At 37.9% G+C, this 22,858-nt stretch overlaps 1 protein-coding gene across 2 annotated transcripts; it reads right to left on the bottom strand.

The window, feature by feature from the left end:
* Positions 1–3,910: 3,910 nt before the first annotated feature.
* Ap3m2 (adaptor related protein complex 3 subunit mu 2) lies at positions 3,911–22,330 on the bottom strand. 2 transcript variants are annotated; one of them, XR_013091109.1, is made up of 10 exons: positions 22,274–22,330; positions 20,120–20,464; positions 15,651–15,822; positions 12,640–12,777; positions 9,644–9,729; positions 9,229–9,362; positions 7,712–7,919; positions 7,266–7,410; positions 6,017–6,203; positions 3,911–4,446 (listed from the first exon to the last, which is right to left on the bottom strand). XR_013091109.1 is itself a non-coding variant. In XM_076852472.1 (9 exons), the coding sequence occupies exons 2-9, from the start codon at positions 20,390–20,392 to the stop codon at positions 6,103–6,105; spliced, it is 1,257 nt and encodes a 418-aa protein (XP_076708587.1). In that variant the 5' UTR covers positions 20,393–20,464; positions 22,274–22,330; the 3' UTR covers positions 3,911–6,102. The 2 variants fall into 2 exon arrangements, 1 of the variants encoding a protein (XP_076708587.1); XM_076852472.1 differs by having other exon boundaries at positions 3,911–6,203.
* Between the last annotated feature and the right edge of the window lie 528 nt (positions 22,331–22,858).

The raw sequence follows: 22,858 nt of genomic DNA on the forward strand, positions 1-22,858 counted from the left end.
GATTGGGTGAGATCTGGATTGGTACACAGGTGCAGTAAAAGCAATCTTGAGATGAAAAAATTCAGTACCTGAAAATACAAGGATCTGGAGGCAAAAGAGACAGAAGTATAAAAAGAAATTAGTAGTTTATCTACGGTGAACTTTATGAAGGGGACTGTAGATTGGGATTCAGATTATGGGGGCTGTGAATGCCAAACTGAGTTTAGATTTAATTTAATAAGGAGCTATTTTGAGTATTTTGCTCAGGCAAGTGGGAGTATGTCAGGAAAATGAACTATGTGATAATGGGAGAGTAACAAGACAGGTAGTGAGACTCTTTTGACAGTAACTACAGTTACATAAAAAACAAATGAACTAATCATGACTTTGCTAACATAGCAACATCTCAAATGTTGGTTCAGACTAGAAGCTAGTATTTAGGTCACTTTTTCCCAAACCATTTTGCTTTTCTGCTCATCAGAATTACCTCTAGTTCACAAAGTATGTTACTTGAATACTGCTGCTTTCTGCTTCTCTTAGACTACTTTCTTATCACTCTTGAGATGAGACCCATGTTCCTAGCTGCTGCCTCAGTTTTTAGCATTGACACTCTAGTTTCAAGAATATATCCAATGAAGCTTACTTTTGGGCATATGCTGACAGTTTCTTAAGGGAAGAGAAAGGTCTTTATCTCTTGAGGGGTTGTCCAAATTACCCAGTTTGAGGTTCTTGGAAGAAAAGTAGTTTACACTCACAAAAGAAATTATCTGCAGTCCAAGAATTTGATTGGTTGGATGGGGGAGGGGGGTCAGGAGGAGGGACAGAGATGGGGGTCTCCCCTGAAACACTAATGTCCCTAGGCCAGTTAAATCAATGCAAACTGTGGACACTTAGGTTGCAGATTTGGTGACTTCACACAACTTGTTTATAAGTTCTAAGATTTTAGACAGATGTTCATCTGTTTGTGAATTGCTATGAGCAAGAATCCCTGGCTTCTGTATCTCTGGCTGAAACACAGCAGTTCCAACCCCTCCCCCTTGCGTGACAAGCTTTTCTTTAGAGAGTGGGGTTAATGAAATGAAATGAAGCAGTACGGCCTCCTGGGATGGAAATACAAAGTCAAAAGGCTCCAGCATTCCTCTGAGTGGAGTCTTGGAAACCGCAAACCAAATGAAGACAATTGCTTAGAAGAGGCCACTGAGTTACAGGGTAGAGACCCAACCCAGCAATACAGATTCATTTGAGTTATACTAAAACATCAGAGCAACACATCATTACCCAGGATGGGTTAGGAGATTCAGGATAAAATGGCTGGATCTTGTCAAGTGAAGGAAATGGGTACAATAGGAAATTCAATATTATTTCCTCAATATCCCTGGCTGATTAATAAAACAAATAGATGCTAACAGACCCAAAGAACAAGAAAGATTCCCAAGTAATTGTGAAGTTAGTTTTAGTGGGTATAAAGACCTAGAGGAATTCAGATGGTTAAAACTATTGTCCTCCTAGAGTTCCATTTGTGCACATCAAAATGTTATCATCAACTTTTGGCTCAACATTTAACTTCAAAATCCAAGCTCATTCAATCCCCAGTACTTAGGATCTTGGAGAAAGTTTGAGTTTCAAATTAAATGCCCTTAAAAAACAACAACAACAACAAAAAAAACTAACAATTTGTATTGATGGCACTAAGTCACCACCTGCAGGCCATAGAGGAAAGTGCAAGTAGATAACAAAATTTCACATCACATCACAATGCTACCAAAACATCCTGAGGGAAGAGTTGCAGGTGTCCCGGATCCATGGGAGATACATTCTGAAATCCCCAGTGGGTGCTTGAAAGTATAGAACATTATATATCCAGTTTGCCTGTACATAAGTGCCTGTGATAAAGTTTAATTTATAAAATTAGGCACAGAGATAAACAATAACAATTATTATCAATGTACTATTGTATAAAAGATATGTAAATGTGTTCTCTTTCCATTTTTTACCCTTTACTTGCAATAAATGGCTTGGTATCACATGTACAGGGGCTTCCTTGCTGAAGTCTCCACATAGGCTCAATGCTTTTTGGTGCAATACACAATCAGCAATTGGAACATGTTTTTTGTTCATGTCTTCTGCCCATGAATTCAAAACCTCTTGCATCTTAATTAAGCACTTATAAAATGCACTGTGGCAGTAACTTTGTGTTGCTACAGCAAAATGAGTAAAAATTTCTTTTACAACTTCAGATATAAATCTTAGCAACCTCAGTGTAGGATTTTTTTTTTTTTCCTTTATTAAACAGAGAACTTTCACCTTTTCACTTTAGGCTTTTCTAAACCCTTAATCCAAACTCCAAGTGTTCCTACTCTTGTGCTTTGAGGCCACTAGGTAAAATAAGGATTACTTGAACCTAACCATTGAAATACTGTGATAGTCAATCTGATAACCAAGATGGCCAGGACACTAAGTGACTAACAGGTAGTATACACAGTGTAGAAATGCTGGACAAGAAGATGATTCATATCCACGACAGCATGGTGCAGGACATATCAGTACAAGATAGAATAGAATAACGGAGGAGAGAAAAAGATTTCATCAAGCTATTCAGAATTGTGCATAATTTAAAATATATGAGCTCGGTTTTTTTCTGGAATTTTCCTTAATATTTTCAGCCTGTAGTTTATCTCAGACATCTAAAACTTGGAAAAGCAAAACTGCAGATAAGGAACAGGGGGACTACTATACTAAAAAGTGGTGAAGAGAAGAAGCTGAATATTAACAAGCCCTAAACACTGTGGCTATTAAACAGAAGTTTTCAGAAGAATATCAGTACAGACAAGGAATATCAGCATCCACATTTTCCAGACTCCCAAGGTCTTAACCTTCCATAAAACCTTGACTACAATAAGGATGTCTGCTGGGAGCCATCAGCCAAGTAGGTATGACAATTTCCTTGCCAGCGTACCCCCATGTGGAAGGACTCGTGGAAATAGGACATTTTGCAGCGACATTGCATGTAAGGTAACCTTGCTCAAGGACCAGGGCGGATCCATGTTTAGGGTGTTCCCGGTTTAGGATAATCCGAGTTTAGGGCGTTCCCCGTTTAGAATAGGGCGTATCCTGCTGCCTGAGTTCCCCTTGAGTTCTCACGGGATTCAGAATATATTTGAGAGACAGAAGCCCAGTGGAGTGTGGATTTGGGCAGAGAACGTGGATTTCCCCAGAACGTGTTTGTAGAAGGCCGGTGTGAGATCGGGAATAAAGAATTGCTGTTTGAATCTACAAAGCTGTGAGTGGCTCGTGATTTGTGCCCAGCCAGACTGCGGCAGATGTCTAGTACTTTGCAGTCCTGCTCTGTGCCTAAATTAATCAACCCAAGAAGCAGGTCAAAAGGGAAAAAATAGGGAAAGAGCTGGGCACAGTAGCGCACTGCCTGTAATCCCAGCGGCTTAGGAGGCTGAGACAGGAGGACTGTGAGTTCAAAGGCAGTCTCAGCAATGGTAAGGCGCTAAGCAACTCAGTGAGACCTGTCTCTAATAAAATATAAAAAAAAAGACTAGGGATGTGGTCCAATGGTTGAGTGCCCCCAAGTTAAATCCCCAGTACCAAAAAGAAAAAGAAAGAAAGGGATAGAGAAAGCACTAGAATAAACACCAGTAGCTTTAATGGTTTTGTCTCTTATACCCTGGGGGAAAATAGTTTGATTGATAGGAACCTTAGTTGTCATAACTTAAAAGTGACATTAACACCAACATCCCCTATTTCCCAGCAGTGACCAGAGAATCAAATATGGTTTTATAACATCTGGCTAAAGAGAACAAAAATTAGCAAGATCCTCCTGAAAAGATAAATTGCTTATTGCTTCTACTGACAAATGCATGGCATAGCATTATTATTAGTCCTAGTAACAAAACACTTCAGCCACAGAGGACTGGTAAAATTCAACTTTATTAAGATTTAAACAGAGAAGCTACTTCTGCACATGTTAACCACACATGGAACTGAACAGCTCAACTAAGGCACCCTGAACTATTCATGCCACCTGACACATTGTGGGAAGCTGGCAGTGATGCTTGATTGTACTCCAGTGGTCTGCTACACCCATGTGTGATGGCTATTTCACATGCTTAGGCCCACAGGTCCCATAGTCTAGATTTTAATTCTTCTTAGTTATGTCCCTTGCAATAAGATGAGCTGCCCTAGAAGATATAAAACGCTGCAAAATCTTCAGGGACCAAGATTAGTTGATTCCTGTGACTTAGGAACCTTTCAGAGCCCTCAGAAGAGGTGATTCTGAACATTCCTGGGATTCACAGGCAGAAAAGTTTCCTCTACCATGGTGGGTGTGTACCGCTGCAATGTGGAGTGATGGAGTATGAAGCACATCTGGTTGTATGTAGCAGTTTATCCCAGAGAAAAACCACAAAGCAACATTACTCTGCAGCACAAATAAGTCCTGGAAGCAGCAAGATAAAACTAGCAAAAAGAAAAAAAAAAGTTGCACAAGTATTTGGAAACAGGACTTTAGAGAACTACAGTTGGAGAGCACAGGTTTCCTTTTTCTCCATGCACAATGCAGAGCACACTTTTGTTCTCTACCCTATACTTTGAAGATAGCAAAAACAAAAACAAAAACAAAACCTGTCTTTTACTTAGATATTTGAATAAGTAATGGACACATGAAAATAGAACAAAAATTACCCACTTGGAAAACCTTAAGTACTTCTTAAGTTGTTTCTTAAACTGGGTTGGTTACATATGACCAAATGGTCCAGCTTCCTACAACATTAATTTTATTCAAAGATTTAAGGGAAATTTTTGCCTATCTATTGTTAATAAATATATTATAGAGTACAAAACAAAAGACTGAAGAAATGACAACTTTACCATGAAGCTTCAAGGATCTATCATGTCCTCAATGCTAGGCATTATTTTTACCAAGTCTACCTATGGAAAAGTTTCATACAGGAAGGCTCAGGATCCAGTACCAGTCTAGCACAGATAAATTTAGACATGGGATCACTCAGTTATAGCTGTGATCCACCTTAATGGGAAATGAGCTGCCATTGCTACTCCAATACTCTGACTCATAAAATCTGGCTGCACTGAAACTCCTGCTATTTAGAAAATCCTGTGGAAGGAACAGGTAACCAGAAAGGCAGTGAATTCTGTAAAAGAGTAGAATTATTTTGGGAAGAAAGTGGGTCACCTTCTCACAGACCAAGTGCTAAAGGCAAGCAAAAGAATATGAAAGCTAGCTCAATATCATCGGTCTTCAAGGAAAATTCTGATTCTACTGGGTTTTCTGTGTCAATAGTGGACTTAAATTTAAGAAGTTTCCAGTTCATTTAGAATTATAAACAATATTACGTATCAGAGGGATCAGAAAGAAATCAAATCTTTTCTTTACAACCCTCCTTAATGTAAAGGTTGATCACTTTCCTTGCCAATCTTTCACTTTAATATATCTCCTCAAAACTCTTCTTTAGTACCATTTCCTCTTTCTTCTCAAAGATCAGACCTTTTTTGTTTAAAATTTTTGCAGTGTTGGGGATCAAACCCAGGGCCTCGTGCATGCTAGGCAAGCATTCTACCTCCAAGATACATCCCTAGGCTTGGATCAGATCATTTTTCATTTTGTGTGTGGTGCTGGGGCTTGAAGCCAGGGCTTTGCACACTGTTATGCAAGATCGGAGATCTATAACTGGCTTTCTTCAACTAAGATTCATTATTCTTCTAATTTCCCTTCTTTCTAATCTTTCTACTTTAAAGAAAAAATCTATAAAGTCTTTCAGTGGCTTTAGATAATTAAAGCCAAGCAAGCAACAAATGCTGGTCTTTTTCTGTGGTAATCATGTTAAGAATAGTTAAATAAGATGTCAAGTACTGCTACCCTCCATTACAGATCTCTTCTTGAGAACTGAGTTGGTGCTGACTGTGTTTCAGTTCCATGCCGTTCTCCCTGGTGACTCTTTTCTCCCTTGATTAGTTCCATGGCGCTGAAGGCTAAGGAAAAAGGGAGCAGATGGGCCCTGGAGGGACTTACCTAAGAGACAGGCTGATATTTTTTACTTTTAGACAAGTAAGAAATGAAAAAGTGTTCATGAGTGTTCCAGCTACAAAACTTTCCCTTCAGGTTCGAACTTGGAACTTTCCAGCTTTTGTCATGTATTTTATGCCTTTAAAGGGTTTGTACTTTTCTCCATACATATCCAGACGATTCACTTTGAGTCCTGGAAAGGAGGAAGGGAAGGAGGAGAGAAAATAAGATATGAGTATTCAAAAGATGCAGGTAGCACAACTGTTTGCATGAATTTTAGTTCAAAGAGATCAGCAGGATGGAGACTGCAGTGACAATGAATCACTTCTGTGAAGCTGATGGACTCTTCACACGCAGTACATACACTGACAGTAAAAAAATGCTTCATCAAAAAAATTATTCTATAAGAAGACCTCCTCATGTCGGAAAGATAGAATGTTGCAGACTGCAATGACGGCTAGAGCAAAAAAGATCACTGTACTTTTTGTTCAAGTTATTGGACTGAACAAATGAACAAATGATAACTAATGAATAATGAAAAATAATGAACTCATCAGTGACTTCTTTGTAAGTATTCCCACTGTAATAAAAATATATTATATACAGCTTGTAATTTATTAAGTGTTTTAAGGTGAAACAGCTTATAGCTTAACTGAATTCTAACCATTTAAATTAAATAAGGTCTTTTAGTAAAGAAAAACAGAAATATACATATAACACTAAAGTCATTTTCTTTCCATCTCATAGGGTTGTTCTAAGGACATATATAAACAGAGCTTACAAGAGCACCTAGCACATAATAAATACCCAATAGATGATAACTACTTATTACTATCTTCCTATGGTCGGTACAGACTGGACTGGCCTGGATAGTTCCAATGGTTCCAAAGTGACACTAAAAGCAAATATGAGTCTTTCGAAATTGGGAGAAAGGAGAGGAAATTATTCTTTTCCATTACCAGCTAAGAATGCAGAAGTATTCATATACTGAAAATCTTAGGAACCTCAAATTATTATTTCTTATCATTTGTGATTTAAACACTTTTATTAAGGTCCTTTAGGCCAACTTCAAAGTAAGGATTGTAAACTTCCTCCAGAAATGTACTGGAAAAGATGTACCTAAAGATTATAAACCAGGTAACAAAATCAGATCTTATATAAATAGGGAGCCTTGGGAAGGCTTTTTGCTGTATGTACTTTTTAGAAGAAAGCAACTTATGTTTGTTTCAAAGCTACCTGAGCTTTGGTCACTTACCAGAAATGGCCAGCTGCTGGATTTTAAACTGCAGGTTGATTGTGGGGTTTTCATCTGGTTTGGAAGCTCCAGCCTGAAGACTCATGGTCCCCTTTAAACTTGGTAGCTTTTGAGGATTTATTTTTCCTACATCCCAAGACAACATCTTCAAAGAAAATTTAAAAAGAGAAGTGATCTTTACAATAAAGTAATTAAGTATAGTAGAACCCCACATTTGAGATGGTTAGACTCTAACCTCAGGGCATCGGTTTATAATATCACAAATTGCCTCTGGAGTGTTTTTTCAATAGAGAATCCTATTTGTCACCATAAGTAAATTCAAAAAAGAAAACAAGATTCCTTTGGTTAATCTCATCTTCCAAACAAGGCATAACGTCTGCATGGAGAGCTCTTGAAGTTTACTTCTACTTAACATCAACAATTCAAAACGCCCTGTTTTCCCCTACCTTTGTCACTGGGTCAAATGTGTGTGTCCCTTGGGATGGAGTGAGGCTCATATTCAGCACTCCTTTGGGCATCTGACTGATGACAATCACTCCTTCTATAGTCTTCCCCATAGTCTGCTTGGGTCCCACTGTTATTTCAAAGCGTCCAAGTGAACTACTGTCCCGGAAACTGATATTATGTTTGACATACACTGGAATTGCAACGAGACTGGAAAAGAGAAATAAAGAGCTCATATTATTCATGTACTGGAAAATGGCATTATTTTTCATTTTACATTATGGGGTTTTTTTGCCCCTTTGGCAGCTTTTTCCTCCCTCACTTATATTCCTTATTTTTAAAAATATAGAAAAAAAATCATTATTTTTTTCTTTTTTAAAAGCTAAGGTGTTGTCTAGTAAACTGTCTTCTGATGAATTCCTGAATAACATAAATAAAATCAAAGTGCACATTAAGCTTACCATGAGAAAAATATTGAACAATAATGAAGTCCCTATATTTCTGTTTTAATTAGTGACCTGTGACTATTATTTGTACTGGAGAGAGAGGCCTTTCATAATTTGAGGGTTTTTTATTTTACCTCATCTGATCCTCAAAAAAACACTTCAGAGGTAGAGTAGACTAAAATGATTTGACAGGACAGGAAGTTGACCCAGAGAAGTCACAGAATAATCCTATAGTAATAATGGTTCCTGTCACTGAGTACTTCCTGTGTACCAGTCACTATTCTCAATGCTTACCATTCATTTAATCCTTACCTTTTTTCATCCTCCTAATAACAATGAAATATTACTGCCACTATGTGCTACTTCATAAGTGTGAAGCAGTTAGGGATTTTAGAGATGAATACTGGTGTCCTTGAACTTAACTGAAATTAAGTAACTTGTGAAGGTCATATACTATAAGCACTGAAGGTGCTGGTTAAATCCAGGCAGTCAGATTCCAAAGCCTTTGACCTTAAGCATTCAGATGTTTCCCTAAACAACTGACTTCAAATCACACCTGAAGGTGTTGGTGGCTCTGGGGTCTCTTGGCTCTTGGGTCTGCACACCTTCTGCCCATGCAATACTGCTTGTATCCAAAAGCCTGTAGGCTTCAAACTGAAGTGAACATTCAAGATCAAAAACATCATTAAATGTTATGCTTTTTCATAGCACAATTTAGTCTTTTGGGGGGTCAAGTGGATTGAATATAGGCTTGCTCATATTTTAATTTGAGAAATAAAATGTTCTTGTTTAGACACATAACAAAAATGATAGTGATAAATTTGATGAGCACGTCCTCCACATTAAGCACTGTTTAGACTCACTCAATCCTGATAAAAAGGTACTTTTATTATTTTCAAATAAGAAAACACACAGCAGGGAAACAACTAACCTGAGAAGGCACACTTAGTAACTATAGGAGCTGGAACTTGATCCCAGATAACTTTAGAGCCCAAGTTCTTAATCACTACAGATACTATCTCCACATACACAGACAGACACAGATTCCACTCTCAGTGGGAGGAGCCGCTTACTTCTGTGCACTGACATGATAAGAGAGCAGACGGAAGTTTCCATCAGGTGGGATGAAGGATAGAATACGCTCTGACTCCCAGCGCTTGAAACGAACACAAGGATGGAAGCTGACGTCATCCAACAGCCGGGGGTTCTACAGTTACCAGGCAAGGAAAAGCAAGTAGGCATTAAACACCTACTTTTCTTTCAGGAAGGTAATTCAGTTGCTATTTTTACTAAAAGACAGACACACACACACACACACACACACACACACACACACAAACTCTCTAATTACTTATAGAAAATTCAAGGCTGATATAAGCTTTGTGGCTGCCCTAATCATTTCTAGTTCTATTCTGTTCTTACCACTCTGGTTTTATAGAAATTTTTAATTTCCCACCCCAAGAATAGGAACTCTTGTCCAGGATTTACCATAAAGGAAAGTGTAAGGTCTGGCATTCCAGTGAGTTTTACACAGGCATCAACCACGCCCTGGATCTCAGCAGTAACTGTGGAACCTGAGACAGGAACAGACAAATAGAGTGTAAAGATTTACTGAACACCTCTCTGTCCTTCCCAGCTAACTTACTTCCTCCCTCTTGCTCCTCTCTCTTCTTCTTTGCCTTCCCTGTCTCCTTTCTTCCCTTCTTCTTTCCTTCTGTCCAGCTGTCCAATTCATTTATCCAACCCATTCACCCATCCTTCCAAACATGTATCAACTACATATCAAGGCTGAGACACTATGATGGGGATGAAAAGATTAATGAGATAGTTATTAGCCTAAAGGAGTTTTCAATCTAGTATCACAATCACACAGAGCATCATTATCTTAACCAATGGTTCAGAAAACTTCCTATTAGAAACTGCTCTCCCAAAGGTCACCAATGAGCTTTGCTGCTAAATAAGACACCCATGGTCTCTATCCTACAGGATCTCTGCAGCATTTGCCATTGTTGATCACTTCTTCCTTTTCAAAATGCTTTTCTGTCCTAACCTCTCCTAGTTTTCTCCTTTTATTCCCAGCTCTTCTTCTTCAGTGTCTTCTGCAGATTTCTTCACATGCCCTTAAATATCTAAGCTTTTCCACAGTTCTGAACTTCTTTTACTATATACTCTCTCCTTAGTAGTGTTACCTACTTCCCAAGATTTCCATTTTTCATTTACAACCAACTATTTCCTACTGTTTTTAAGTTCAGCCTCACTTCTAATGGACATTCCACTGGAATGTCACTGTCGTGCTTCAAAGAGAATTTATCATCTTGCTCCCTGGACCACTCCTCTTGTTTTCCACATTGCTATGATGATACCACCTATCCTACTGCATAAGTTAGAAACACAGATGCATCTTTGACTATTTCTACCTCCTTAGTCCCCATATCCAGTCAATTACCAATTCTTCTCTTTTCTAAGACTTAACAGCTCTCAAATTTATTCATTCCTCTCCATCCTGACTACCATTATAGACAGTGATATTTTGTGTGTGAACTTCAGCAACAACTTCCTGCTTTCAATGCTTACAGTCTTACCCCACTTCAACTCATTATTCCACAACAAGCCTGATGAAATTATTCCCCAACTTAAAACTCTCCAAATGCTCTCAACTATCTTCCTTAAAATGGCATACAAGGTTCTTCATGATCTGGCCATGTTTTTTTTTTTTTTTTTTTTTTTTAAGTTTTCACTGATATTCTATAGTAAAATACAAAAACCATACAGTTCAGTAAATATCGTTACATCTCTGCAAGTACCATGCACATCAAAATGTAGAGCCTTTTCAGCAACCTGGTATGCTCCCTCTTATCCATTCCAGTTAAAAACATCCCCCAAATTCTGACTTCTATTACCTTAGATTGTGCTTATTTTCAAATTTCACATAAATGTAACCACATTATTTATACAATCTTATGCACCTGACTTTTCTGTTCAATGTTGTTAGGATTTACTTATATTGCTGGGTGTATCAGTGGTTCATTCTTTTTCTCTACCACACAGTGTTCTGTTGTATGGCCATATTAAAGTTTATTTATCCTTTCTATTGCTGAATATTTGGGTTATCTCCCATTTAAACTAATATGAAAAGTTGCTTTGGCCTTAGTTTTTTTTAATTTTTTGGTTTATATAGGACAGTGGAATGTATTACAATTCTTTTTACACATATAGAGCACATTTTTTTCATATCTCTGGTTGTATACAAAGTATATTCACAGCAATTTATATCTTCATACATGTACTTTGGATAATAATGACCATCTCATTCCACCATCATTTCTAACCCCATGTCCCCTCCCTTCCCCTCCAACCCCTCTGCTCTATCTAGAGTTCATCTATCCCTCCCATGCTCCCCCTCCCTACCCCACTGTGCATCAGTCTCCTTATGTCAGAGAAAACATTTGGCATTTGGTTTTTTGGATTGGTTAACTTCACTTAGCATTATCTTCTCTAACTCCATCCATCTACATGCAAATGCTATGATTTTATTCTCTTTTATTGCTGAGTAATATTCCATTGTGTGTGTGTGTGTGTGTGTGTGTGTATGCCACATTGCCTTAGTTTTAAGGCCTCATCAGTTCTTTTTTATGCTTCTCAATCCAGTCATACTGAACTACTTTATTTTCCAATAATATTTTGGGAGACACTGTTGGAGTGGTTGCTCCAAAATGAATGCAAATCTTAACAACTTCTATTTATTTTGCTGCTGAAGCCAAAACTATCTTCTCTACATACTTTTCTGGATGGGTATGGTCCCATTCATGCTCCACCTTTTTTACTTTCTCTCACTAGACTTTAATTAAGCCTTCCAGACACAGAAATGAGCACCAAACACCCACTATACAGCACTGTGCTATAATACAAGTTTTCAATAAACATGTGTTGAATGGATAAGTTCACTAATGTGAAGAGAACTTTCTGTAGACCTCTAAGCTTTAGAACTTTTAGTTATATTTATCTAATTTAGAATAGGTAGACAGGAAGGCTTCCTGAATCAGTAATTACAATTTTAGTTCCACCATCACAAATGGGAATTAAATACTTTTATAAAGGAAATCTAATCAATAAAATATTAGTTTTCTACTTCTTTTTTTATTATTATTGAAGAGGATAACACCTACAAAACAATTAATCCACATCAAAATAAAATCCACTGTGGCTCAGTGGTAGAGAACTTGTCTAGCAGGTGTGAGACACTGGGTTCAATTCTCACCACCATATATGAATAAATGAATAAAATAAAGATCCATCAACAACTAAAAAAGATATTGAAAAAAAAAAAGTCTATCCCTTAACCAGCACAGTGCCTGACAGAGTGGGTACAAAATTAAAATGAATGGTTCTGAATAAGGAATAATTCTGATACTAACACGTATTATATAAAAGGGGCCTCCTAATTTCAAATCTCAGATGGTTCAAAACATCTTAAGAGCACCTACCTGATTTGTCAATAATGGCATCAATCTCTTCAATCACATCAAAATAGGCTTCATTGTTGGTATATTTTACCCCAGTCCGACGCCAAGGCACCACTGACAGCTGCCCAGTTGGAAGTTGGTCACCCACATTGGTACTTCCTAGATAATTAATAATGATACTTTTAGAATCAAACAGGTACTTTAATGTCAATTTGATTCTAACAGTGTACATTTCCCCAGAAGTTTCTATGCTCCCACTATTCATGCATTATCAAACAGAAGATGAGTGTTTCCAAACTTCTATATAGGGCAACCCGGTCTATTTTTAAAACTCATTGTCTCCATCTGGTCTGTCTCCTTGATCAGAATAAAGGTTTTTTTAAAAAGTTACCTGAGAGACAGATATCATATTTTGGATTTGAAAGTAACTTAAACTTAGTGTCTCAAATTCCACAATAGCTTGCAGCCTAAATAACGTATTGGGTTTCAGAACGTGTTGGTAATCTACATATTGACATAAAATTTTCATGGGTAAAAAAAGTATTGTAGCATAATGTAGGTTCTTAGGTACATTAGTGGTAGTATTAAAATGTACGCATCAACATGGGCTGTTTCATACTAAAGTTAAAACTTAAAAACACAAATTAGATTCTTTCCTGTCATTAAGAGCTCCAGATGAATTCTACATTTTTGCATCAAAAAGTTTTTTAATTCGAAGATTTTTTACTGAAATAATAAAATGCTATAAATAATTTAAATTTTTTCCTACTTCATTTCCTGGATAGTTTTACTCTAAAGAAAGAAACACTATATACACTATATATTCAGCATGTTTATTAAATATTTCAGCTTTTATTCTTTTCTTCAGATTGAAGTAAGATACAGGCTTAAATAACTTCATAATATCCATAAATGATTCAAGCACTAACAAAGCTTTTAAGGCTTAAAATGAACTCAGAATATTGAAAAAAACGCCATACTTATTACAATATTATTTAAAGTTGTTAAAACTTCATACTATATCCCATACTTGGTGAGGCAAACTTTCTTTTATTTTTTAAAAATTTATTTGCAAAACTGTCTTGGATCTTCTAGTATTACTACTCAAAGAATTTTGGTCGCATGACTTAATCCACCTTGACATATTTAACAGGCCAAATTCTTATAATTCTTTTTCAAAATGCCATACCTATATTTTATATTTACACTTTTTAAAATGCATTTTTCCACTAGTTTTCAAATTCCATGAAATCCTTGTTTATTCATTAAACAAGTCCCAAAATACAGAACATTAATGAAGCACAATCATTAATCTGACTAAATCAAAACATTTTATTTTATTTAGTTAGTTAGTTATGCCGGAGCTGAACCCAGGGTTGCCCTATTACTGAGCTACATCCCCATCCCTTTTTACTTTTTAAGACAGAGTCTCTCTAAGTTGCCTAGGGCCTTGCTGGGTTGCTGAGGTTGGTCTCAAACTTGGGATTCTCCTGCCTCAACCCCCTGAGTCACTGGGATTACAGGCACATATCACTACACCCAGCAAATCAACATTCAATATGTGTCTAAACAAACACCATGAACGATGTTAAATGACAAGCGACAGATTGTGAGAAAATATCTGCAATGCAGTATTCAAAATATATAAAGAACTCCTACAAAGTACCCTTTATATTAGAAGTATATCCCTAAATAAAAGAAATTCTTTTAAATCAGTATGAGAAAAGAAAAACATTTCAACAACAAAAAATTGGGCAAAGAATATGAAAAGGTAATTCTCAATAGAGGAAAAGCAATCAAGAAACTTGAGCAGGTTTTAATCTCACTAGCAACAAAAAAAAATAAACAAAAACTGAGTTCATAACTAACAAGATGCCAACAAACCATCTATCAAATTGCCAAAGTCTCAGAAAAAAATAATACTAGGGTTGACTAGCTTCCACAGAAATTGCTACTGAAAACACAAATTCATGTTTAATTTTCTAGAGGGAAACTTGGCACAGCACAAAAGTCCCTAAAATATACACACCCCTTGACCTAGCACTTCCATTTCTAGTATTGAAAATAAATCATCCCTGATGTACACAAAGATTTAAGAATATTAATCCCTCATTATTTAAAAGAAATGTCAGAAATATCATAAACAGGGATTCAGTAAATAACTTGCATCTATTTAATATGAAAAAATTACAAAATCATTAATAATGATATAGAAACAAGGTGTGTTCATAAAATGTTGATAAAAGTGAAGCTTAAAAAAATATACAAGAGTTTTTGCTTTAAAAAGTTTCATTTACCATTTACCTATTTAGAAATATATACCCCAGTATGTTAAGTGTGATAGTGGGATTAAGAGGAATTTTCATGTTCCTCCTTGTGCTTCTCTATATTTCTGAAGTTTCTATAACCATAATGTTTTTCTTTAGATCTTTTTTTTTGAGAGGCTAGGGATGGAACCAAGAGCCTTGCACATGCTAGGCAAGTGCTTACCACTAAGCTATATCCCCAGCCCATAAAATACTTCATTTTGTCATTGAAATCAGGGTATTTTCTATATAACAAAAATATTATTTCAGGTTAGATTCAAAGACCATAAAGAGCAACATTAAAGTATCTGAACACTCAAGATTCCCAAACATTCAAAAATAATTCACACACCAGACTAAGCTACACCCAGGATGATAGCAACTTTTTGTCAGAACTCCCATACCATGTGGTAGAGAGAGAAGAGGGGAGGGGAGGGGAGGGGGGATAGTAGAGGATAGGAAAGGTAGCAGAATACAACAGTTACTAATAGGGCATTATGTAAAATTGTGGATGTGTAATCGATGTGATTCTGCAATCTGTATTTGGGGTAAAAATGGGAGTTCATAACCCACTTGAATCTAATGTATGAAATATGATATGTCAAGAGCTTTGTAATGTTTTGAACAACCAATAAAAAAAAAATCGAAAAAAAAAAAAAAACAAGAGGAGAAAATAAAGACCTAAATAGAAAAAAAAAAAAAAAAAAAAAAAAAGAACTCCCATACCTGTTATGGTGTTGACAACTGTCCGAAGGATAGTGGGAGGCTTTATCAGTTCTTTGAGAATGTTCGATTCAGTAGCCAAGGGAAACCCATTATCAAGCATCTCTTCCAAAACCTCATAAACCACAACCACATTGTCCTTGATCACTGGCTCTGAACAGACTCCAAAATAATCCTGATGAAGATATAACATGCACATTTATTGTCCAGAGACTATAAAAAAGTAAATAAATAAAAGAAGGTTTTCAAAGAGTAAGAATTTGGTTTATCCACATGTGTTTTACACAGTGTTTCTGTGGTACTCTTCTACAATGCTGGAATGGGACACAGCCACAGTTCTCTTAGGCAGCCTGATTGGACAGAGGTAATACTAGCATATGGTACTATTGTCATTAGTAGCTGCTTCTATAAATTAGATGAAGTCAATTTAACTCTTTGGGTTAGTTTCTTCCACTTAATAAAATATGCAGAATACAAAATTGAATCCAGATTATTTTATGTGCTTAGGAATAAGAATTTGAATTATGCAAAATTATGCTATGTCAGAATTATACATGAAAATCTTTTTAACCTTAACTGTGCTATTTCTTTACATTTGTGCATTGAATAAGAGTTGAGAAACAAACAAAAAAACATTAGAATGAGGTGGATGAGCTAGCACAGTAGAAAATCTCTTAGGCAGCCCTAATGTTAGAATTCTAAGAATTCTTTTTCCTTTTATTAAAAAGACTAAACATGATGATGGAATGTGATGGACATTATTATCCAAAGTACATGTATGAAGACATGAACGGGTGTGAATATACTTTGTATACTATCAGGGATATGGAAAAAAAAAGGCTAAACTAGTTGGGCAAGGGTGGCATGTGCCCCTAGTCCCCAGTTACCTGGGAAGCTGAGGCAAAACAACTGCTTAAGTCCAGGAGTTTGAGGCAAGTCAGGAAACACTGAAAAACCCTGTCTCAATGACAACAACAAAGTTAAATATTCTATCGTCTGGGGTCTAGAAAAATCACTGGAAGACCTGGATTATAATCTTGTCACTTATTAGATCAAACTGTTCTCTGTGTTCGTCAGCTTTCTAACACTGTGAAAAAAAAAAAAAAATACCTGATAAGAACAACTTAGAGGAAGAAAAGTTTATTTTGGCTCACAGTTTCAGAGGTCCCAGTGCACAGAAAGCCAACCCCACTGATTTGGGCCCAAGGTGAGGGAGAACATCATGGTGGAAGGATGTAGCAGATGAGTACTGCTTAGCTCACAGCAGCCAGGAAGCACAGAGAAAGGGGAAGGATCTTGAAGGGAAGATGAACCCTTCCAGGGAATGAACCCATCCAGGACATGTCCCCAGTGACCCATTTCTTCCAGGCACAACCTACCTGCCTGATGTTACCACCCAATCCATTCAAACTAGGATAGATTTATTAGATTACAGCTCTCATAATTCAATCATTTCATCTCTGAATATCTCTACATTAAAAAAGGAACTTTGGAGGGATACCTCATATCCAAACCATAAACATGTTAACTAAGTTAGGTCTTGATTTCTGTTGTGATAATAATCAGGATAATACCATTTGAATATACAAGAATACTGAAAGTACTAAGAATAAATGATTAAATGATAAGGTCCATGAAAGTACTTTATACTTATAAAGTACTATGTGAAATGGAATAAATGTCTATAGTCATTTAGTGTATCCTTCTAAAATTGTCGTCTCATCTTTTACAGGGCCTCTGACACAGGCATGCAACCCTTCTTGAATTCATCCACCAAAGGGAAATTTACCCCTTCTAAGGATCACACTAGCTCCTTTGCACAGTTCTACTCATGGACAGCTCTGGTTATTAAGAATTCTTTCTTTTGCTAAATTCAAATCTGCCTCGTCTTAGCTGCCTTACACAGCAAGCTTACATAATAGCACTGCCCTTATCTGAAGACAACAACAAACTTTAACTCATTTTCACAGAACCAAACTTCTAAGATCACTCTACTGTTCATGCTATGGTATGATTTCCAGATTGTTTCACATCTTGCCATATCTTTGACATCCAATATTGAATGCATTACACTAGATGAAGGCTAAATTACAATAGATAATCTCCATTGTCAGATCCCAAGATTTAAGGGGGAAAACTGTCACAAATTTCCTTCCCAAAGTGATTATATTTTTAAAAATTAAATTAAATTTTAAAAAATGACTTCACTTGATTTTATAAACCAAATAATGAGATATGAACACTTGGAAAGAAGACTTGATATGACAAAGTACCATAGCAAAAGTGCAGTACAGCTCGAACTCTATCATCATATTTTAGTACTAGAAAAGTTATGGTGTCAAGAAAGGATAAACATTCAAAAAAAAAAAAAAGGGGGGGGGGGCATTGAGCTGGGTATGATTGTGGACACCTGGAATCCCAGCTATTCCAGAGGCGGCTGAGGCAGGAATATTACAACTACAAAGTCAGCCTTGGCACCATAGCAAGGCCCAAAGCAACTTAGCAAGACCCTGTCTCAAAAAAGAAAAAGGGCCAGGGATGTAGCTCCGTAATTAAATGTTCCTGGGTTAAATCCCTGGTAACAAAACAACAACAACAAAAAAATAACCACTGAAATCAGGATATGTATTTACTTTTAACAACTGCTTAAAAAATGACAAACTCACCAGGCACAGTGGTGCATGCCTGTAATCCTAGCGGCTCAAGAGGCTGAGACTGGAAGATCTTGAGTTCAAAGCCAGTCTCAGCAATGGCAAGATGCTAAGCAGCTCAGTGAGACCTTATCTCTAAATAAAATACAAAATAGGGCTGGGATGTGGCTCAGAGGTTAAGTGCCCCTGAGTTCAATCTCCAGTAAATAGCCCCCCTCAAAAAAATTACAAGATCTGAAGTTCTAGACTTCTAAATCAGCAATTTTACCCTGCTTTCTCAAATTCCTCTGTGATTTCAAAGAGATTACAAAACTTTCCCACTACCTGTCTTGCAATGAGTTACATAATAATTGTATATGGCAATAGCAACAACTGTTGAGTTTCACTAATTGGACTGTTAATCTTAGTATCATATGTGGAAATCATAGCAAGGCACAGTTGGAAAGGTTTAAGATCATAACTACTGGAATTACTTCTAGTCCTTTCACATACTGGGGCTTATAATTCTTAGGGGTTTGTTGTTGTTTTTGTTTTGCAGTGCTGGGAGCTGAATCCAGAATCTCACACAAACTACACAGTTGCTCTATTACTGAGTTACATCCCCAAACCTATTAATTCTTAGGTTTTCACTGTGCAAAGGAGCTAGTATGCTGAATAATTGGAATCCCAGATTAACAGTACTATCAGAGGGCTGGGATTGTGGCTCAGTGGCAGAGCACTTGCCCCCACATATGAGACACTGGGTTCAATCCTCAGCACCACATAAAAATAAATAAACAAAATAAAGATACTGTGTCCATAAATATTAAAAAAAATATTTATAAAAATAGTACTATCAGAGAGTATTTGGAGAAAAAATATTATAAAATATATTTTAATTTTCTTGGGAATAAGAACAGCTCTAGACATAGAATATAGATATGAGTGCAAATGAATGGACTTTTTTATTTGCTTTTTGATTTTTATCATAATGTCTGGATTCTCATTCTCTTCTCCAACTCCACAATTCCCATATTCATGAGACTAATTCCAGACCTCACATGACACAGAAGTTAAACCAAAGGACCTTTGCTTCTAATTTATCATCTGAATTATACAAATAACTACAACAGTTAGAAGTTAAGTGATTTTGTTAGGAAGAGGATTCCACTGTATAAATCTAAAGCCTGGATACTATCACATGCTATAAATTATGCTCTCATACCCTGGTAAACTTACCTCCCTTACCCTGTATTCCAGGACCCCCAAGATCTTCAAATCAAAATGATAACTGTATCTTGTAAAATGGGTTACAAATTCTTACAGATACAGAAGACTTCCCAACCTTATGTTTGTAACAAGAGTTTATTACTCAGCAGTCATATGCTACAAATAACCACCTCAAACCAAAAATGAAGCATGAGTTCACAAATTACCTCTGCCAGGGACAATTAAGATAAGCATTACTTGGCTTTTTCTGTATTTTCTTTTATAAAAGTTTACACATTTATCACTTTCTGAAGCAACTCAAAGCAACACTGTAACAATGGTTAGCATCAAGTCCAATATATATAAAAAAAAAAATTCAAACTCTACTTTGTAAACAAAATGTAGGGTGGGAACTAAACATACCACCCACAAGTTCAAAGGTATTCAATTTGTCATTTTAAATGCAGCCAATGCAATAATTAGAAAAAAGAATCTTAATTAGATAAGAGAAAAGGGAGTAATAGCAGAGTTTTGATTTCTCAGACTTCTTTTAACTGAAGCTGAATAAAATGGAAACAGGACTGTAAAGACACTTTATAACTTACATATATGAATCCTCTCACATTCACTAACCTGAAATGTGTCCACTACTCGGTGAAGGAACTCAATGACAAACAGAGGTGGGACCTCAGTCTGAATCACAGCCACAAAAAAGATCTTGTGGCGGTAAACACTTAAGAGATAATGGTGAGGGGTAGGGATAACTGGAGGCACATTTTCTGCCTCAGTTGCTCTCTCCTGTGCCTCAAAAAAGTAATCGCAAACAGAACGACTGACCACACTTTTCCAATGTTTCTCCAGGAAAATATCTCCAGAGGAGTTGATCAAGAAAAGACTATGAATCATGGTGGGAAATTGTCAGTGAAGAGGAAAGTCTTTTTCAGTGGGAAAGCCTCAGGATTCTGCAAACTTTCAAACCTAAAAACAAAAGAAGCTATATTCAGTGCCATTCTCTCCCCATGTTTTCCAGCTGTCCAAGACTTACCAATTTTTTCAAGATGAGGCTCAAGTCTTCCTTTACTGCATGAGCTTGAAGTATCCTTCTCTTGAATTCCTAAGAATAATTATCAGCCATCTCTTTTGTCAATCATATATTCCTAGTTATCTCTCCCACTTACTCTTTCTCTGGTGCTGAGGACTGAACCTAGAGCCTCTCAAATGCTAAGCACATGCTCTATCATTAAGCTACAGTTCCAGCCCTTACACCCAGTTACCTTTACTATTGCCTGAAATATACCCACTTAAAATACTACTTAATCTTTGGGTATCTATTTTCTCTTCAACTAAGCTCTTTAAAGGAGTTTTGGGGTTTTTTGTTGTTGTTGTTGCCTTATTGCACAGTACCACTTTGCATACAGGAGAAATGGAAGGTTTCAAAGAACATTAGTGACTTTGATATCAGGTTTTGGTCACAATGCACACATACACGTTGCTCAGTTTAATCTGGTAGCCACCAGGAACTGAGTGAGGGTGTAGCTCAGTATGTGAGACCCTGAGTTCGATCCCCAGGACCTTCCAAAATAAATAAATATGGTAGGGCCAATGAGCACTTGAAATGTGGCTGGTTAGAACTGAGATATGCTGGCCACCCCTGGTGCATACCTGTAATTCCAGTTGCTTGGGAGGCCAAGGCAGGTGGATCACGGTTTAAAGCCAACCTCAGCAAATTAGGGAGGCCCTCTCGCTAAATAAAATACAAAAAAGAGCTGGGGATGTGGCTCAGTGGTTAAGTGCCCTTGAGTTCAATCTCTGGTTCCAAAAGAAAAAAGAAAAGAACTGAGACATGCTGAAAGAGCTAAAACAGATTTGGAAGATTTTGTACAAAAAAAAAAAAAAAAGATTTCAAATGTTACCATTAATTTACTGATTATATGCTATACTGTTTTGTATATATTAGGTAATAGAAAATATATTTAAATTAATTTAAACTGTTTTATTACTTTAATATAGTTACTAGAAAAATGTAAAAATTACATTTTAGTTTGCTCATATTTCTATTAGAGTTGTGCTGGGAGCTAATCCACAATGGAAAGCAGCCATTGTGGTCTTTATTCATTCAATGAGACCCATTCTCTGAGCACTTCTTATACACAGGCTCTTCGTTGGGTGCCTTTAAAAATTATCTCTCTGGGGAACAGGTACCTCTGACGGCGGAATCTCCACGGTTCCAGTCGCCAAAATGAGGCAGCCGCGAGGGACCCCAACTGTGGCTATTAGCCCAGGTGATCGCACCGCAAAGGCCTGCAGTACCGAGTACGCCAGGGCAAGCTTAATCCCTCTGCCGGCGGACCCGACAGCAGGAGGGAGGGAGGGAGGGACAGAGGGTGGAGAAAAGGCGAGGCTGCGGAGAAGGAGGCCAAAGTGGGTTATTTCTAGGATGGTCCCAGCCTAGGACCCCGCGAGCCACGGTGAGGAAGGCACGGGGTAGATTTAAGGTAAACGCACATTCCGGGGATAATCAGGGTTCAGGAACCGGGGCCTTCCACTTTGCGCCCATGTGTTGCCATGGTAACAGGGTCCCCTCCTCCCTCCACCATCCGGCCAGAGAGGACCACCTCCCGGAGCCCGCTACTCTGTCTCTCACCTCACCCCACTGCTTGCCGAAGCTCTAAGGGTCAGTCCGTCCGGCGCCACCCCGCGCCTCTGCCCGCCCCCCGCGCGCCCCCTCTCTGACCCTCGCGCGCCCCAGCCCCCTCCCCGCCGGTGCCTGAGGCCGCCGACTCTCACCCAGCCTCGCTCCTCGCAGCGCCGACCACTCGGCTGTGCCAACAAGCTCCACCCCCAAGCGCGCACTGGCCGCCGCTCGCACGCTGATTGGTCGGCCCCGTGGCTCGCACCGGCACCGCCCGCTACTGAGGCCTGAAGGTCGCTGATTGGGCGCCAGTGCACCGCTCTTCTCTGATTGATCGCTGTCCGCGGCCTTCCCAGTTCTCCGGCTCGAACCCCTAATTGGCCCTCATTGAGGGCCGGGTAATCTCTGATTGGTGCAGCTCAGTGGTTCTGAGCCCAGATTGGAAGGCAAGGACAGTCTGAGGGCCGTTTGGTCTGCAGTCGTCCAGTCACAAAGGGCCCAAGAGGCCGCTGCTGCAACCTGCATAATTGCGGATGTGCCTTGAAAGTGATGCTTAAAAAGTGTGTTGGGCAGGGGAGGAGGTGATTTCCAGGGCCAATTTATCTACTAGTACATCATGGATAAGAAGTCATGAATAGCAATAACTACCCTTCGCTATTAAGTGCATTTAAAAAGAGTCAAACCTTTTTTCATTTATGTGCTATGTTTTGGGTAAAATAAACGTGACTGGTTGTACAGCT

The sequence above is a fragment of the Callospermophilus lateralis genome, chromosome 4 (genome assembly GCF_048772815.1).
Source record: "Callospermophilus lateralis isolate mCalLat2 chromosome 4, mCalLat2.hap1, whole genome shotgun sequence".
In the NCBI taxonomy this organism is placed as follows: domain Eukaryota; kingdom Metazoa; phylum Chordata; class Mammalia; order Rodentia; family Sciuridae; genus Callospermophilus; species Callospermophilus lateralis.

Bases quoted from the DNA above. Each gene is read 5' to 3' on its own strand.
- Ap3m2 (XM_076852472.1), bottom strand. From the start codon at position 20,392: ATGATTCATAGTCTTTTCTTGATCAACTCCTCTGGAGATATTTTCCTG. The intron at 9,363-9,643 runs GTAAATCCTGGA...TGGTAACTGTAG, and splicing joins ACCTTACACTTTCCTTTATG to AACCCCCGGCTGTTGGATGA. The intron at 6,204-7,265 runs GTAAGTGACCAA...CCTCCTTTCCAG, and splicing joins CCAGCAGCTGGCCATTTCTG to GACTCAAAGTGAATCGTCTG.